This window comes from Aphis gossypii, unplaced genomic scaffold (assembly GCF_020184175.1).
Source record: "Aphis gossypii isolate Hap1 unplaced genomic scaffold, ASM2018417v2 Contig00552, whole genome shotgun sequence".
Taxonomy (NCBI): domain Eukaryota; kingdom Metazoa; phylum Arthropoda; class Insecta; order Hemiptera; family Aphididae; genus Aphis; species Aphis gossypii.
Genome location: NW_026083157.1, coordinates 58,795 through 77,248, shown reverse-complemented (window position 1 = coordinate 77,248; position 18,454 = coordinate 58,795). Strand labels below are relative to the sequence as shown.

Below are 18,454 nucleotides of genomic sequence, written 5' to 3'. Positions count from 1 at the left end.
ATACGGTAACTATTTTAAATTATTTTTAATTCAATTAAATTTTAAATAAAAGGCTATGATAAACACTAATAAAAAATTTAAAAAAAAAATGCACTAAAAAACTTTAAAAATGTTATTAAATTCGATAAAAACACAATTTAGTGTATGTATAATAATTTTGTAATAATATAAAATTGTTATAACTTAAAACTTATAAAAAATTCGAATCTAAAACGAATCTACGAGTGACTTACTTATAATCGGAAACCAATTAGTTTTGTATCGCGTATCGTAATGTTAATATTTGCGCCCAGAGATAGGGACATGCACCTACCTCCTCAACCGCCCGCCTACCAAGCCTACAATATAGGTCAACGGCCTATATTTGTCACCGGCCGTAGCCCGTATCTATTATATTATTACTATTATACAATTATGCTCCCGGCCCGTACTTATCGAGATTATTTGATAGAAATTACGTATATCCGTACAGGTAGATACAATTAGCCGGTCTTCGTAAAAATAACTAATTTACGAGACAAAACGAAACATTTAAAACAAATTTACATTTAATGTATATTTTTAAAAATTTTATAATTCCAAGCAACAAATATATACTTATAAAAATGACCTAAAAATGAATAGATTATAATTTATAATCTATTCATTAAACGTGATTGTTTTTATCATAGTTTATATTTTATAAATACCTATACAAGTATATGATATTTTTTTTCTAACTAAATGTGTAAATTAATATATAATTTTACATGGTGTACACTACAGTAATGTTTTCCCATCGGTGTTTGCATTATTACCAAATAAAATGGAATCTACATACTGTCGTCTATTCGAAGCATTGAAATCAATAAAACCGGAATTGAATCCGGATACAATTATGATTGATTTCGAGAAAGCTGCCATGAATGCCATTTCAAAAAAATTTCCAGTTACAAAAATTCGAGGCTGTTTTTTTCATTTTACACAGTCTGTTTGGAGACACGTTCAACAAGCTGGACTTCAACAACGGTACACTGAAGATTCAGAATTCGCTCTTCAAATAAGAATGATGACCGCCCTTAGTTTTGTACCTGTAGCTGATGTTGAACAGGCTTTTAATGATTTTATGGATACTAGTTACTACACAGCTGTTGCGTGCCAGTATCAGATTTGAATCCAAATGGTTAATTTGAATGAAAGTTAAACTTGATAATGAATAATGTTTTTATTGCGTATAAACAAAACACATGTAACTAATATAATAAGTGGCTGGGTGTCGTGAAAGTGCTCAGTTGTTGATAGCTTTGGTACATCTGCCGTTGCTGGTCTTCGGGCTCCCTTATATATTGTGGTGCGTCTCTTGTTTACGTCGAGTTGTCCCTTTCCGGGTGAAACCAGGTGTCCTTGTTTGTAATTGTTGCAAATTCGGACATGAATTTGATGATGTGCAATAACATCTCAAATGCATCATTAGTGCACTGTAATTATTGGTGCGCTTACTATCTCGACACGTATCATGGTCATAGTAGCATCCGCATTACCTTTGACACGAGGCATGGTCATATTAACTTAGCCTTGTAATCTCGTAGATATCTTATAAATATCTCATAGTCCATAACACCTCCCCACAAAAAAAAAAAAGGTTTATGTCTGCAAGACAGAAATCTTTACAATTTTTTCTTAGATGCACTCAGTTACACTTACAATTTCAGTTTTACATTGGTAACTTAATAATAATGTTAGCTATATCAATTTAAATCAATTAAGAATACAATATAAAGTATGTTAGTATAGTATATATATTTTTTTAATATTTAAATCTCCTTCACCTTGATAGTAGGTGTAAAATGGGGCTTCTGGAACCTGAGCTTCTAGGCCGCTCAACCTTGCTGAGCCGCCGCCGTAGCTGAGACGCCGCCGCCGTCCCCACCACCGCCGCCGGATACGTATCCGTGTAAACCCGCCGCCCTTACATCCATCGCCAGCCGCCGTGGTTATCATATTATTGTACATACGCCAGGTTACCGTACTATATTACCGTACACACATATTAATGTATATTCAACAGTTATCATGCACATGTGCAGAACTATTTTACCGTACACACATATTCAATAGATAACGCTATCTATCCCTGTTGTTATCACATATTACCGGCATATTACCATTTGAAAAATTATAGTATTTCAAGCATGTCGAGTCTTGTTTGCATTACAAACAATAGTATTATTCAATAATCTAACATGTTCTGACATGCATACTTTAAACCTGTAGAAGAAATCCCTACCATAAAATATACATGACGTGAGGGTTTCAAAATCTGAAATGAAATCAGTGTGTTCAAAAAGTACCCGGAATTTTTTTTTTTTTTCAAAAAAATATTTTTTTATTCGTCTACATCAATGTGGTCCCCTTCAAAATAGTCCCCCCCAGATATAATACACTTATGCCAGCGTTTTTTCCAATCTTCGAAGCACTCTTGATATTCACTTTTTGGCATGTCCTTGAGCACTCTCAGCGATTCGGCTTTTATTTCTTCAATCGAGGAAAAACGCCGTCCTTTCATGGGTCTCTTTAACTTTGGGAACAGGAAAAAGTCACACGGAGCCATATCTGGGGAATATGGAGGTTGGGGCATGACTACAGTATTGTTTTTGGCCAAAAAATTACGAACAAGCAACGACGAATGAGCAGGTGCGTTATCGTGGTGCAAAAGCCATGAATTGTTTTTCCATAAATCGGGGCGTTTTTTTCGGATTGCTTCACGCAAAGGTCGCATAACTTCAAGGTAATACTCCTTATTAACCGTACGACCTTGTGGTAAGAACTCTTGATGTACTATGCCATTAAAATCGAAGAAAACAGTAAGCAAAACCTTGACATTTGATCGAACTTGACGTGCTTTTTTCGCTCTTGGTGACGTTGAATGCTTCCAGGTGGACGATTGTGTTTTAGTTTCGACATCATAACCGTACACCCATGTTTCATCACCAGTTATGACCCTTTCAAGTAAACTTGGATCGTTGTTGACGTCATTTAGCAGCTCCTGAGCGATGTTCATGCGATTGTTTTTTTGGTCAAAATTCAGCAGTTTTGGAATGAATTTTGCTGCCACTCGTTTCATGCCCAAAACATTTGAAAAAATGTTATGACATGAACCAATCGATATGCCAACTTCATCAGCAACTTCTCTAATTGTGATTCGGCGATCATTCATAACCATTTTTTCCACTTTTTTCACATTTTCATCGATTATTGACGTGCTAGGTCGACCGGAGCGTTCGTCATCTTCAACGTCTTCGCGGCCATCTTGGAAACGCTTATACCACTCGTAAACACTTGTTTTTTTCATAACAGACTGACCATAGGCTTTTTGTAACATTTCACACACTTTGTTACACTTTATTTCATTTTTTACGCAAAATTTAATACAAATCCTTTGACTCTTCAATTCTTCCATTGTTTAAACGAGCAAAAATCGCCGAGCACATAAAAACACGTCGTACCTTAGCGACTACCACAGACAAAATAAACAGTGATTATAGCTGAAAACGTTATCATACTTTAGGGGCATGTATACCAACACAATAAAAAAAAAATTTTGACAATCGGACTCTCCCAGAACCATTAAAATAAAAATTCCGGGTACTTTTTGAACACACCTCGTATCTCCACTCTTCGTTCGATTAAGGGCGTTGTTTTGTGATAAAATTTTTGAATATAGCTGGTTCGATAGAAAACATGCGTGCTGTTTACAAGAAGAATGTTTTTACATATGTGCCTCCGTCACCACCAGCTAGCCTAATCGATTGCAGTAATTTTTTCCTTGATTTTTCATCTCGCAAGTTTTTAAACATCGGACTCGATCTGACAGATGAATTCAACACCGTGATTCACATTATAACACCATCACGTTTTGTAAATATTTCCGCCGATTTTCTCAAACGTATTTTCCGACTTATGGGAAACATTTTATCATTTATACTAGAACAACCACAAAAGTATAAGCGTAATTTATTTTTGGATTCCGATTCAATTACAATATCTAGTATGGTGTACCAAGGAGAGAATATGCTCATTATAGAGTCTAAAATTCAAGATGGATGTCGCATACTGTTAAATCGTAACGACTTATTTAAGATACAAGATTTAGAGTGGTCAATTTTCGAGATCATCGAGAGAAAAATCAAAATCGTTAAACCGCTCGTAGTACAGCAAATTAATCAAATCGCATCATACTTAAAAACAAATACCAAGGTTGAAACTAGAACGCTTGAAGATATGACAAATCGTGTGAAAAGCATTAACAACATTTGCATTGCAACACATGTAAATGACTACAATTTCACAAGTCAGCTTCAATTACATGCAGCTGAACATATCGCACAAAGATGGTTGGACGAATTAGAAAAAGATGAGGTAAGAAAAAAAATATTTTTTATTTTTCTTATACCAATATTAATGTATTATATTTTATAGGGATACCAGAAACCTTTTTCACCGCCATCATTTTACACTATATCTTTCTGATATCTCCCCTCCATCACAGACAAGATGTACAGACGAAAACGATGGACCATACGGACCGCAATACAATATGACCAACTTACTACCCAAAAGACGACACACTGTTTAATGTATTTTTGTGTAAAAATATTTTTGTATAATATTTGTATAGTATTTGTGTAAAATAAAAACAAGTCAGTTATTTTTAAAAAAAGTTTTCTTTTTATTTATTAATAATAAGGTAATAAAAATATTTCAAAGTAAAAATAATATATTTACAAGGTATAAAAAAATAATTACAAATAGAAATAATATACATATTTATGTATAAAAATTACAGTTTTCTAACATCACCGCTAAACGGGTTATAAGTTATAATCTGATCATGTAAAATTAAACAATAAGCTGCAGTTTTCTCAGGAATAACCGTATCCGTTTCAAATTCTACTCGTAGGTCTATGGTCGATGCTTTTACGTTATCATTCTGATGCGATAAATCGACAACGACGATTGGAACATATGTTTGAAAAACATTTTTTGATAACAATGGTTCAGAATAATCTCTCTCGTAATACGATTTTTGAAAGTCTGTATAGGCTTTATACAGTAAGCTGATGGTATTATTTTTAAAATCAGCACGAAAGTCTTCATATGGAAACACTTCAGAATTTAAGTGTACCTTAAGATTTTTTAGTTGGCAGTGGTCAAAGCGCCCAGCGTCGTTTTCTATATTTTTTTTTCTATCTGTTTGTAATCCAAACAAAATAAATCTAGGTTTTTCAAGCAAGCTACTAGACTTTATCGTCCATGAATGTGAAGTATTTCTAGGTAGTACAGGATATTCACATAGATCCCAGGTTCTGAACGCACATGATAACGTTTTACGTGAATCTATCACTTTCAACAGTTTTAATTTTTCTTTATCATTAACTCTGATTATAGGCATCTTCCATATCACTTTAATCAATTCAATCGTAATTTTTTTATTTTTTTCAACGTTTTCGGAGGTTCCGGTTTGCGTCATACGTAATACGTCTAAATCGGTAGACAAGCGATTTAAAATCAGTTGTTGATTGCAATTTAGTAATATTTTTTTATAATCTTCGCAAAATCCGAATAAATGTTTTAGAGGTATACAACCAGTAAATACATCGTTGCTCATAAAATTTTTATTATCTTCGCCGTCCATGCCCGAGTCCCAAGCACAATTGTCTAACGTATTCAAGTCACTTGGTGTATATGAACAGTATGCTTTCAGGCAGGACGATACTCCGGGTGATTTCAATTTTTGTATTTCTATTCCGTTTATTTCATATTTTCATATCGCATTTCAGAGAATAAAAATGTCAAACCATTATTAGTAAAACGTACGTCTCCTTCAGCATCTAAAGGTTTTCTTAGCTTTCCTTCAATGTAAGTTTCAACGTAAGTAAGTATAGTAAGTATAGTTTCAATGTAAGCTGGTTACATAAAACGTATACCAAATGTCTAAGCGAGATATCGCATTTGAACTACACAAACCTGCTAGAAAAAATTACATAAGACGTATAGTTAATGTATACGGAAAAAATGATCTATGGCCATTTTCCATTTTCCGAATCTTTTAAGTACTCAGATAATAATATTTTATTTTGTTGTATTTGCCTGAACCAATTTTGTCCTAAATGAAAGGTACAGCCAAAAATTTTACATCGAGGAAAAATTTGCATACCGCATTATGCGCTGCCTTTTCAAAATCAGCATGGAAATTGATTAAATTAATTTCATTTCTCGTTATTTCTTAGCATATATTGTTAAATGATTCAATGATTGCCACATTTGTATGTAAGTATTTGTGTGCTTGTTACGTAAAAATTATTATTTGATAATAATAAAATTTGATATAAAAATTCACCACAAATTCCATCAGGACCTACTGACCAATTTCCTTTGAGAGCGACAGACCATTACAATTATCATCCAAAGAGAAATAAACATTATTGGGCAAGTCAAATTTTGAAATATTAGGTAGATCATTTGTAGTATTAATAGTATTCGTTGAGTACACCGAAGAAAACATATCAGCAAACATATCAGCAATTTCAGTTTTATTAGACGAAACATAACTGTTGTGAGAAATTTCCATAGACATACCATTATTTGTACGATTTTTTTAAACATATTTCCAAAAATCACTTGGGTTTTTTGCTATTGAAGATTCTACATATTTGTTATAAAGATACTTTTTTGACATATATTTGAAATGAGCACGTAGCAATGAATAATTAGTATAGTTTTGAACATTAGGATTGGATTTATACTCAACATGTGCTTTTTTCTTTTGTATGTTGTTAAGTTTTAATTCTGAATTAAACCATGGTGGGTAAGTAGTACTCCAAAAGTTACTTTTGGGTACAAATTTTAAAATACTTATATGTAAGGCATCAAGCAAGGTATTGAAAGCAATCTCAAGATCTAGGGTAGATAAAGTTGTATTCCGATCACAGCTCCCAATAAACGAGATTACGTTATAGTAATTAGTTTTACGAAAAATATAAAAGGAGTGATGGCTATCTAAAGAATTTGTATGATCAGAGTGAGGAAGAGTTAAGTTCAACGAAGGATGGTATGGGTCACTAGGGATTACTGGTTCCAAGGATTTTTCAACTGAGAAAGGAATATTTCAAAAAATTAGATCTAGGGTTGATCCATGACTATTAAAATTTTTATTATTTTGGAAAATCCCATTAGATGCAAACGTTCCGGGTATACATGCTGCACGAGAACTGCAAGTGAATGAGTAATTAAGACCACAATCATCATTGTCCCATAAAATTTCAGGTGAATTATAATCACTGCAAATGATGAACTTGTAAGAAGGGTAATTTTGAACCAGAGATTCAATGGTCTGGGAATGGGTGTGATAGATATTAGAAAGAGAATTGGGAGGAATATACACACCTCCAATCACAAAAGAATTTGGACCAATCGTGCAAAATACATAAATTTGTTCAACACTCATGTTTGAAATAGTTATAGAATTAGATCGTATGTTTTTTGTATACCAATAAGAACACCACCACCTCTGGTACATAAACTAGTTAATTTACAGCGATCATATCTATATAGTATATACATTATAATTAAGAAATCCAAGTTCGCAATTAAGAAAATTTTCAGACAACCAAGTTTCAGTAAGGATAATGAAAGAATAATTTAAAGCAAATACATTACGTTAAAAAGTTGAAAGTTTTGTTCTCAGCCCGCGGCAATTTTGATAGAATCCAGTTAATGAATAGGACGTTGAGGAGGATGAAGTTCGTTTTTTGACCGGATAGTCCCCACCTTCGGTGATCCATTTTCAAAGTAGATGCGCAAATTCAATTCTCCCCGTGCAGCACGTGACGCCATTTCTTCGTGACAGGAGTGCAATTGTTGTCTTTCAAGTTCGGTCTTATCTTTTACAAGATTGAAACCATTTTGAAGTTGAACACCTGACCGCTTATGTGGTATACCGGTATTTCAGTATACGCGGTATAACCAACTAGGTAAGTTTTACCCCCGTATTCTCTAGTTAATGACACTCTCTAAAATGAATTAGAATGGCACTGTTAACTAGGGAGGTACGATGGGTTTGCGGTAAATCAACTATGCCTTACCCTCGTACTCTTTAGTTAATGACACTCTCTAAAATGAATTAGAATGGCACTGTTAACTAACGAGGTACGATGGTGTGCGCTTGTCGATTCTTCGCTCCTTTATAGTGGAAACGACTCGAAGATTACCTATACCCGTGGTACGTATATCTCGGCGCTGTTTCCTATATAAAGGTAGGAACGCAAGGAAGACTTAAATGATATCCAACTCGGGTTGTCCTGGTCGGAAACACTTTTTTATTAAACTTCAAAAACATAAAATAAACAATCAAAAATTCTATTAATTTAGTCCGTACTATAATCGCCGCTTCACACGTGCGATCGTCGTACCTACACTCTCGCCGACTCACTCAGCGACAGCGGGACTCCCTCTGCCCGTGCGTACGGCGGTCTTATATACCACATTTTTCTTGTCGCCTCAGCACATTTTGCTTCACTGGCCTCTTCCGTGTCTTATTTAAAAATATTTTTCTTTATACATATTAAGTAATAATTTGGACGACTGTCTACAATATACGACAGTTCATTATACTGGTACAGCAAGGATTTTGCTTCCTCTTTGGTAGCACAAACTAATTTCAATGAGCGAGTATTATCTGGACGAGGTTTTCCAATCCTTATAAACTTAACATTCAATGGAAGGAAGTTTCCAAGTGGCAGTAAAATATTAGAAATTGTTGATTTATCATATGCAGTCCGTTCGACTACCAAAGATGTTGACTTAGGCACGCCATGAGCAATCACGTTGAAAGAACAGCGGTCAGGTTAAAGTAAATTTCTTGTAGAATAAGGTTAGTAACTGCAGAAGGATTAATTGAAAGGCTTTTTTCTTCAAGGCTATTAATTTTCAACTTAAACGTAAAAATTTCCTCTTTTAAAGTTTCATTTTCACACATCTGCTTAGAGATTTTTGATACTTCTGCTTTAAGACTATTAAATTGCGAAGATTGTGAACTACAAAGTGCTTCATTAGAGGCGAGAACTTCAGAATTGAAGGAAAGAATAATATTCAACAGATCCTCATTAGAAGTAGAACCTTTGGACCTTGTAATACGGTCAGTGGAAGTTTTGGAACTTGCGTTGGGTGCTTTCGGCGTAGTCATATCAGAAAAAGAAACAATAGTACTGTTGCGTGCCAGTATCAGATTTGAATCCAGATGGTTAATTTGAATTAAAGTTAAACTTAATAACGAAATATGTCTTTATTGCATATAAATAAAATACATGTAACAAATAAAATAAGTGGCTGAGTGACTTGAAAGTGCTCAGTTGTTGATAGCTTTGGTACATCTGTCGTTGCTGGTCTTCGGGCTCCCTTATATATTGTGGTGCGTCTCTTGTTTACGTCGTGTGGTCGCCTTCTGGGCGAAACCAGGTGTCCTTGTTGTTGTTGTTGCAAATTCGGACACGAATTTGAGAATGGGCAATAACATCTCAAATGTATCATTAGTGCACTATAATTATTGGTGCGCTTAATATCCCGACACAATACGGTCATAGTAGCAACCGCATTGCCCTCGACACGAGGCATGGTTATACTAACTTAGCCTTGATATCTTGTAGATATCTTACAGATACCTCATAGACCATAACACCTCCAAACAAAAAAAAAAGGTTCATGTCTGCAAGACAGAAATCTTTACAATTTTTCTTAAATGCACTCAGTTACACTTACAATTTCAGTTTTACATTGGTAACTTAATAATAATGTTAGTTATATCAAATATAAATCAATTAAGAATACAATATACAGAATGTTAGTATAGTATATTTTATTAATATATATATATATTTTTTTTAATATTTAAATCTCCTTCACCTTGATTAATACAATTAAAATAATAAAATAAATTCGTGAATAATTAATTAACATTACACACGAACGTTACGTTCTACCCACATACCAAATTAAATAACTGAATAACTGAATCTACACATAAGATATCAATATTATAAAATGCTTTATTAAGTTTTCATATCAATGCTTTTTTTTTATGATAATATGATTGAATATATTATATTTGGTATATTATTCTACATCCATTCTCATAGATCATGAAATTGTTTTAGTATAGTTACTTTCTCTTCTTCCGTATACTCTACGTTTTTGCGGTTTTAGTTTATGCAAACTATAATTCTGATTTTAGTCTTACGAAATATGTATCGTAACATTGACCTTATGTTTTACATTCTAACTCGTCTGTTCGCGCCAAACAATTAGCGCAACCAAGTGTCCATGCCCGACGACGATCAGTCTCCTTATCTTCTTCCTTTTAATCGTTTCCCTTCTCTTTCATCCACCTCTCCATAGTTACTTGTTGAATTATTATAATTGTTTTGTTAATTTATTATCGTTGTCGTATATGTTATCTATGTAAGTTATTGGTCAGATGTTGCTGTCCATTATCATTTTTTGTTGTTTTATATCATTATTTATTCTTATCATTGTTTGTAGTATTATGCGGCCAACGCCCTAATTATTATTATTATTATTATTATTATTATTATTATTGTTTTTTCTCTCATAGTTTTTGCTGAGCTTTTTTGTATTGTAAGTCGCATTGAGCGCAATCATCACAGCAATTATTGCTATTACATTGTTGTATTTATTATTTATATTCGTTGTCAATGCGACACGAATTTCATTATACTTGTCTCGCCATTCAGGCGTAAAATTATTGGAGTTTTATTTGTTGCGATCTTCTTCATCGTCCGATTTGTCGTGTGTGAATGTCACTACATCGATTCCTACTGAAGGTTAGAGGTTAGTACGTAACACTATACATCGCATACTCGTCGATTACGATCCCTTCGTCTGGTCATCGTGCTGTTCATCTCCCGCATAAGACCGCCAGCACTCGCCGTGGTGTGTGGGAGGCCGCCCAGGTCGTCCAGATCAGCAACCTCTTCGTCAACATCTCAAGACTTCAGTAATTTAAGTCTTGTCCCTAATTGTGTAAGCTCGGTGATCATTGCACCATATCGATCCGACCACCGAGCCCCCTCCCCATAATCAACTTGCACTTTTCCTAAATTCCCTCCCGTTCTCTCCCGTTCGTTCGGTCAGTGGACATTAGGTTGCCGACTTGCCACCATTCAGGCGTTGGCATAGGGTTGCCTATCGATTGCCATTTACGGCGTTTTAAAGGTTATGGCCAATGTACCCAATTTGTAATATTCTCGATATGTCGAGTGGTCCTTCGGGTAGTCCCGAGTGAGGGCTCCTACATCGTCATTCATACCTAGTTTATTCCTTACTATTTATTTAATTCTTTTTTATTCCACAAACCTTTCTTAAATTTATTCATTAATACTATAATCTTATATTTAATTAATCATTTGCTTTGTCATTATAATACTGTTTTACATTATTTTTATGTATGGTAATGCCTCGTCGGCCACGTTGTATAACTATATTTTCATCTCCTATTACTTCAATTACTTCATATGGTAACAAATGATCCCAATTATTTAAATTCTTATCCACATAATGTCTTAAGTACTCGGCCAAAGTTCTATGTGATCTTTCGAGACCTCCATTTGTTTGTGGTCTAAAAGGACTAGTATTAACTTTATTTATTTTTAACAATTTGCAAACTTCCGTAAATGTTTTGCTAAGGAAATCCGTTCCCTGATCTGTCAATATCGTTCCCGGTATTCCATGTACACACACGAAATGTAGAACAAATGCTTCCGCGACCGCGTTTGCCTGATGATTAGGTATTGGTACTCCTAGCGTGTATTTAGATAAGTCATCTTGCATTGTTAAAATATAATTATTACTAGACAAGGTCGTTGGTAATGGACCAACAATATCTAAAAATATTTTTTCAAATGGTTTTGTACTTGTTGATGTAATAGCCATTGGTTGCTTTACATGCCGATTTGAAATTGTATTTACTTGACACGATGTACAATTTTTTACGTACTTTTTAACATCATCTTTCATACCTATCCATCTAAATTGCTTCTGTATGCGTTTAATAGTTTTGTTAACAACTAAATGACCTCCTAGTTTAGAATCGTAAAACTGTTTTAGTTCAATATCGCCTAATAATATATTTTCGTATATTGACTTCTGACAATTATTATTTTTTTTTTATGTTAATAGAAATATTATATAAAGATTGCTCTGTATTACATACGGTGTATTACCTATTACTTTACTAATCGGTAAAAACAAATTAATTCCTAACTTACGTTTTACTTCATATTTTATTCCTAATGTTAAATTTTATTGTTTTGTAATTTTTGTCACTATATAATACTCTTTTAATGCTTCTAAAAGTGTACCTATAGTTTATTTTACATTACCTTCGAATAAAACCATATCTCCAAAATTTTTATTAACCTATTTCCTAATTATATTCTACTCTATTATTTATTATTTTTATTTATTACTAACTTATCGTTAAGTCCTGTACTATTGTCTCCACTTTATTACAGGTATTCTATATTTGATCAACCTCCTTGGTATATATTATCTGATTGAAAATTACTGATATGATTATTCGTGTTATAATTTCTTGTATTATTTGTACGTTGAAAATTATTATTATTTTGCTGTGAAAAATTATTATTATCTCTATTATTAGAAAAATCGTTCCTGTACTTATAATTATCTCTTTCTGAATTATATTCTACTTCTTCTGCTTTTGCCAATTGCCTCTAGCGTCTTAGGGTTTCGTGCCTTTACAATTGTTTTTATAGGACTTATCAATCCTTTTATAAAAATAGTTAATGTTTATTCTTTTAAAGTTTCGTGAATTACTTTTGCTTCTAATTCCTCTTTATTAAGTGTACACGCAGTACATAATTTATAATACAATTTTTCTACTCTATGGCAATAATCATTGACGTCCTCATCATGACGCATTTTAATGGAATTTAATTGTATCTGCAAACTTGAAGCAGTTGTTGTATCTTCAAAAGCATCCATCAAATAACTCTTAATGTATACCCATTTAGTAACATTTTTATATTTTATCATTTCTTATGCTCTACCAGATAACCTAGTTGTTATAAATTTAACTAAAGTCGGTGCGCATTTTTCTTCAACCAAATTTACTGCCATATCACATGCATTTATGAACGGATAGATATCGTCTTCTCCCGTACACATAGGTATAAGCTTAAATGCTTCCTCTAATTTTATGGTAACCATTTTCTTTACACGCGGTTTTCTCCCGAACGTTAACTCAGTATGTTTAAAATCGTACGTAACCTTGCTACGTGTAACCTTTTTATTGTCTAAACTTAAACTTCTCTCCAAACTGTGTTTTATTTTCACGCTCTGGCGTTCACTTGGGTTTCTAAATAGACTAGGGCGTTCTTTCGGGCTTCCAATAGGGCTAGGGCTTCTACTAGGGCTTCCCAAATTAATCAACTGTTGGGTTTTATTTAATACGTCTAAACTCAAATCTGGAGTTTCTAAAGACGTCTTATTCGATGGATTAGCTACTTCCAAAGGAGATGTACATGTGTTCTCCATAAATTGCTTTCACACTCATTTGATACGTTTTACAATCAACTATAATAATATAACTCAATAATATATGCCCTTTAATAATTCTCAATAATTCAATATGCCCTCAATTATAATATAATAACTTAATATTTCTCAATAATAATTCAAATAAATCAATTGCCCTTTAATAATCAAAAAAAAATTGCTAAATAGTTTTTTTACGACCTACTTAAATATATTCAGTTTCTTAAATGATACTTTTTAGGTTTTATACTTTTGTTACATATATCTGTCTAATAATTTAATTAACTATTCACTCACAATAATGCGATGTTCGTTGATGTTGTCATCCTGTCTGATACTTTCTGCAACGTTGTATTTGAATGGTCTTCTACGTATTATGGAGTTATCAACGAAGAAGGGTGCACAGTCTTCCTTGTTTATGGTAGCCTTTGACAGTTTGCCTCCTTGAAAAGTGAATCTTACCGACTGTGCCAAATTGTTGAGTGCCAGTATCAGATTTGAATTCAAATGGTTAATTTGAATGAAAGTTAAACTCAATAACGAAATATGTCTTTATTGCGTATAAATAAAATACATGTAACAAACAAAATAAGTGGCTGAGTGTCGTGAAAGTGCTCAGGTGTTGATAGCTTTGGTACATCTGCCGTTGCTGGTCTTCGGGCTTCCTTATATATTGTGGTACGTCTCTTGTTTGCGTCGAATCGTTGTCTTCTGGATGGAACCAGGTGTCCCTGTAGTTGTTGTTGCAAATTTGAACACGGATTTGATACTGTGCAATTACATCTTAAATGCATCATTAGTTCACTATAATTATTGATGCGCTTACTATCCCGACACGTTTCATGGTCATAGTATAGCATATGCATCTCCCTCGACACGAGGCATGGTCATACTAACTTAGCCTTGATATCTCATAGCCCATAACATTACACAAGAGAAGATTATGGCTGAGTATTGCAAAAGCAACGAGCGTTTAAGTCTCCAATAAGGTCCACCGAAATGTCAACCAAAGAGTAGTGGTAAAGAAAACTGAATTATGTTTTTGCCGGGCGTTGAAGTTACTAAGAAACAGCTGACGTTGCGAATATTGTTTGTAGAATTGATATCGTAAAAATGTATTATGATAACAGAGTTTATGAACTCGATAAACTAACAAACGGATACACAAACAAACTATTTAATATTTGTTTAATACTTGCTTTATACGGAGAGACAAAGAACCCCACAACGTACAATTGGGCAACGATTAGTACTTTACACTACCACAACAACGGATAACAAATAACTTGCATTTAAACATTTAAATTATAAAAAAAACTGAGGACAGTATATATCGGTTCACTGTTATCACACCTGTATTCAACTATGAACTTTTTCAACTCGTCCGATAACGTTAAATGGTTAAAATGGCCAATATCAGTAGGATTTGGTAATGCTAAAAGCTTAGTGAAAAAATCTAAATTTGAAATATTGCCATTTGGAGAAAAAGATAAGGAGTTGGATGGTTTTTCCTCTAAAATTTCGTTGGTCAATAAAGGTGGGTAACTAGATGATGTTTCATTTGCAATAGTGGTGACTGAAGAAGACGGCGAAGTAGTTAATGGAATATCTTGTACAGAAAGTGAATTCCAAAAACTAGGTTTTTCAATTTCGAGCTTTTTGGTAAAAAACTTTGAAACAGATGGTAACAATTTAGTTTTTCTCTCTTCCTCTGTTTTACGTTTTCGTTTACTCGCTCCACTTTCAAATCTTTTCTTTGGATCATTCATAATTAGATAAAATTTTCAAATTCAAGTTGTACAACACTAAAATTATAATAATATAGTACTTAAAACAATTTATTTTTCTTTCGATATTTATTAAATTATATTATATTTTATAAATCAATATTGCCCCAGTAGATAAAAACAATAATACATAAGGTTTTTTAGTGGTTATATGAGTTTATGAGTAATATAACAAATAACATAATAAAAACATGCAGAAGTGACTCGAAGGAGTTATGTATATTTGAATCACTTGATTCACAAAAATATTAATGGGCTGGCAATTTTATATGAGGATATAACAATGAGGTATAACTGGTATAAGGGTAATAGTCTTCTATGATTAATTGTATATACCAATGAAAATATGAAATACCCATTATTTAACCACTAAAGTAACAACTTATAAATTCACTGTCTGAATGCAGTAAGAAAAATTGTTAAAAGGTGGGTATAGTATAAAAATAATAAATTTGATTTGAGGAAAAATTTTCAAGAAGACGCCACTAAAAATATGAGTAAAATATTAAAATGTATAATACAGTAGACGCCGCTTATAAGACTCACGGATATAAGGTTCAGTCGCTTAATAGACTCAAAATCGTCTAGAACGGTCCGGACGTATGCAAATACATTAAAAAAAAATCGGTTATAAGACTCAACACTTCGGTTATAAGACTCAAATTTCGTATAATAAATAGTAAAAAATAAACTTTTTTGGTTATAATTTAGAATTAAATTGGTATTGAAAAATTAAATAATATTCGTGTTGATTATTTCTAGTTTCTGTTGGTACCTTATAACGTATATATAATAATTTTTATCGCAGATAAAAGTTCACATTTATCGCAATGATTATCGTTATTATAGTGTACTGATTATCTGGCGGCTGCACAGTTATCGTAATTACGGGTACATAAATACACACACGTACACGTGCACATGTACATACTCAGTTATCATTGCAGTCAACGGTATAATTGTTGTACAATGAACGATCAGTCGGTATTCGAATTTCAACGTGTGCTTTTATTGTTGTTAGCATGAGTGCTAATACGCGACGTGCTCTTAGTTTGAATGACAAACTAGACATTTTAAGAAAATATGATCAACTTCCAAAGATGGGACAACGTGATGCAGCAGTTAGGCTGAACATTTCACAATCGGTATTGGGTAGAATATTGAAGAATAGGGAAGACATTGAATGTGAAGCATTACAAAATGAGTCGCTAAGTCGAAAAAGGAAAAGATGTGGAAAGGATGATACTGTTGAACGTGCATTGAAAGAATGGTTCGTAAAAGTTAGAAATAAAGATGCTCGCGTGTCAGGTCCTTTGCTTCGCCAAAAAGCTGAAGAATTGGCAGAAAAAATGGGGAAGGTTGACTTTAAAGCGACAGAGGGGTGGTTCCATCGGTGGAAAAAAAGAGAAAAAATTTGTTACCAAAAAATGCACGGAGAACAAGGTGACGCAGATTTTACGGGTGCACATTTTTGGCTAGAAAATGAATGGCCTTCACTCATCTCCGAATTTTCACCCTCTGATGTGTTTAATGCTGATGAGACTGGCCTGTACTTTAGAGCACTACCTGAGCATACTTATGTTCTTCAAAATAACAAAGCAAAGGGAACAAAATCTTCTAAAGAACGAATAACGATCTTGTGTTGTGCCAGTATGACGGGAGAAAAAAAGAAACTGCTTGTTGTCGGGAAAAGTAAGCAACCTCGTTGTTTCAAAGGAATTAAAGCTTTACCTGTTGATTATACAGCGAATAAAAATGCATGGATGACTCAAGAAATCTTTAGTCAGTGGTTGATTAAATGGGATAATGAATTAGACAGAAAAATTATACTTTTAGTAGACAATTGCACAGCTCACAATGTAAGTTTAAACTTGAAAAATATAAAACTGGTTTTTTTACCGGCTAATACCACATCACTTATTCAGCCTTGTGATCAAGGAATTATTCGTACACTTAAAGCTTACTATAGATTAAAAATGAGAAAAAGGGTAATTACTCTCATTGATGAAATGTTTGAATGTGAGTCAACTTCGACTTTAAAGGCTAATGACCTTTCCAAGAAAATCAACATTCTCGAAGCCTTACACTTTGTCAACGAAGCGTGGAATAATATTAGTGATGCGACTATTCGAAATTGTTTTCGTCACGGAGGCTTCGTCAAAACTGAGGAAGAGGACGAGGAAGAAGAAGAAGATGACCATAGTAAAGACCTCGCTGACAAAACATATGAGGATTGGATGGATATAGATCATGATCTCCAAACTTCTGAAGAGTATTCTGAGGACCAAATTTGTCAGTCTATTATAAATGAAATCACCAATAACAACGATGAGGAGAATGACGAAAGCGATGAAGAAGAAGTCGACGTCGTGGTTAAACCACCATCAAATAAAGAGGTTCTGGAGGCTTTAGACGTGATAAGGAGAGCTGTCCATCACCGTAGTAATAATTTTAATATACAATACGAATACGAACAGTATATTTTCGGAATATTGGAACAAAATAAAAAACAAACTAAAATTACAAATTTTTTTCAAAAATAATTTTTATGATATTTTTATTTGTAATATTTACCTATTATAATTTAATTTTTTTTTATCGGGATTATTAAATTTATTCAATAATAATAAAGTATGTAATGTGTAATATATGTTAATGTATTAAAATCAAAGCAAAATATGTAGTAAAATAAAATTTATAAATACGTAATTAATTTTTTTTTTCACTTCGCCTATAAGATTCATTCGGTTATAAGACTCACTTTGTGCTGGTCCCAAAGTGAGTCTTATAAGCGGCGTCTACTGTATTATAAAAAGTAGCAATCCTGTCCACAACAATATAATGTAACGTGATGATTTGCGTACATGGTATAATAATAAAATTGTCGATTTAGGACTACAAGATATATTTAAAAAAATAAATGTATTTTTTAGAAAAAAAATTTAAAAATTATGAACTTATTTAATTTTATTTAAAATACGTAGCTGCCTAAATTAGAATCAAATAATATTATTTTTAAGACGTCATAAATATTTATACATTACACTCCGTTGGGA

General features: G+C 33.1%; 3 protein-coding genes across 3 annotated transcripts; 1 reads left to right on the top strand and 2 right to left on the bottom strand.

The window, feature by feature from the left end:
- Window positions 1-3,099: 3,099 nt before the first annotated feature.
- Window positions 3,100-3,584, bottom strand: LOC126554601 (protein GVQW3-like). Its single transcript, XM_050209656.1, has 2 exons — window positions 3,264-3,584; window positions 3,100-3,184 (listed from the first exon to the last, which is right to left on the bottom strand). The coding sequence occupies exons 1-2, from the start codon at window positions 3,437-3,439 to the stop codon at window positions 3,100-3,102; spliced, it is 261 nt and encodes an 86-aa protein (XP_050065613.1). The 5' UTR covers window positions 3,440-3,584.
- A 1,235-nt stretch (window positions 3,585-4,819) lies between these two features.
- Window positions 4,820-6,616, bottom strand: LOC126554606 (uncharacterized). Its single transcript, XM_050209662.1, has 2 exons — window positions 6,406-6,616; window positions 4,820-5,781 (listed from the first exon to the last, which is right to left on the bottom strand). The coding sequence occupies exons 1-2, from the start codon at window positions 6,614-6,616 to the stop codon at window positions 4,820-4,822; spliced, it is 1,173 nt and encodes a 390-aa protein (XP_050065619.1).
- A 9,305-nt stretch (window positions 6,617-15,921) lies between these two features.
- On the top strand, window positions 15,922-18,201 carry LOC126554602 (tigger transposable element-derived protein 6-like). The gene has a single exon (XM_050209657.1). It carries the CDS (start codon window positions 16,421-16,423, stop codon window positions 17,939-17,941), a length of 1,521 nt encoding a protein of 506 aa, XP_050065614.1. The 5' UTR covers window positions 15,922-16,420; the 3' UTR covers window positions 17,942-18,201.
- The last annotated feature ends 253 nt before the right edge of the window (window positions 18,202-18,454 follow it).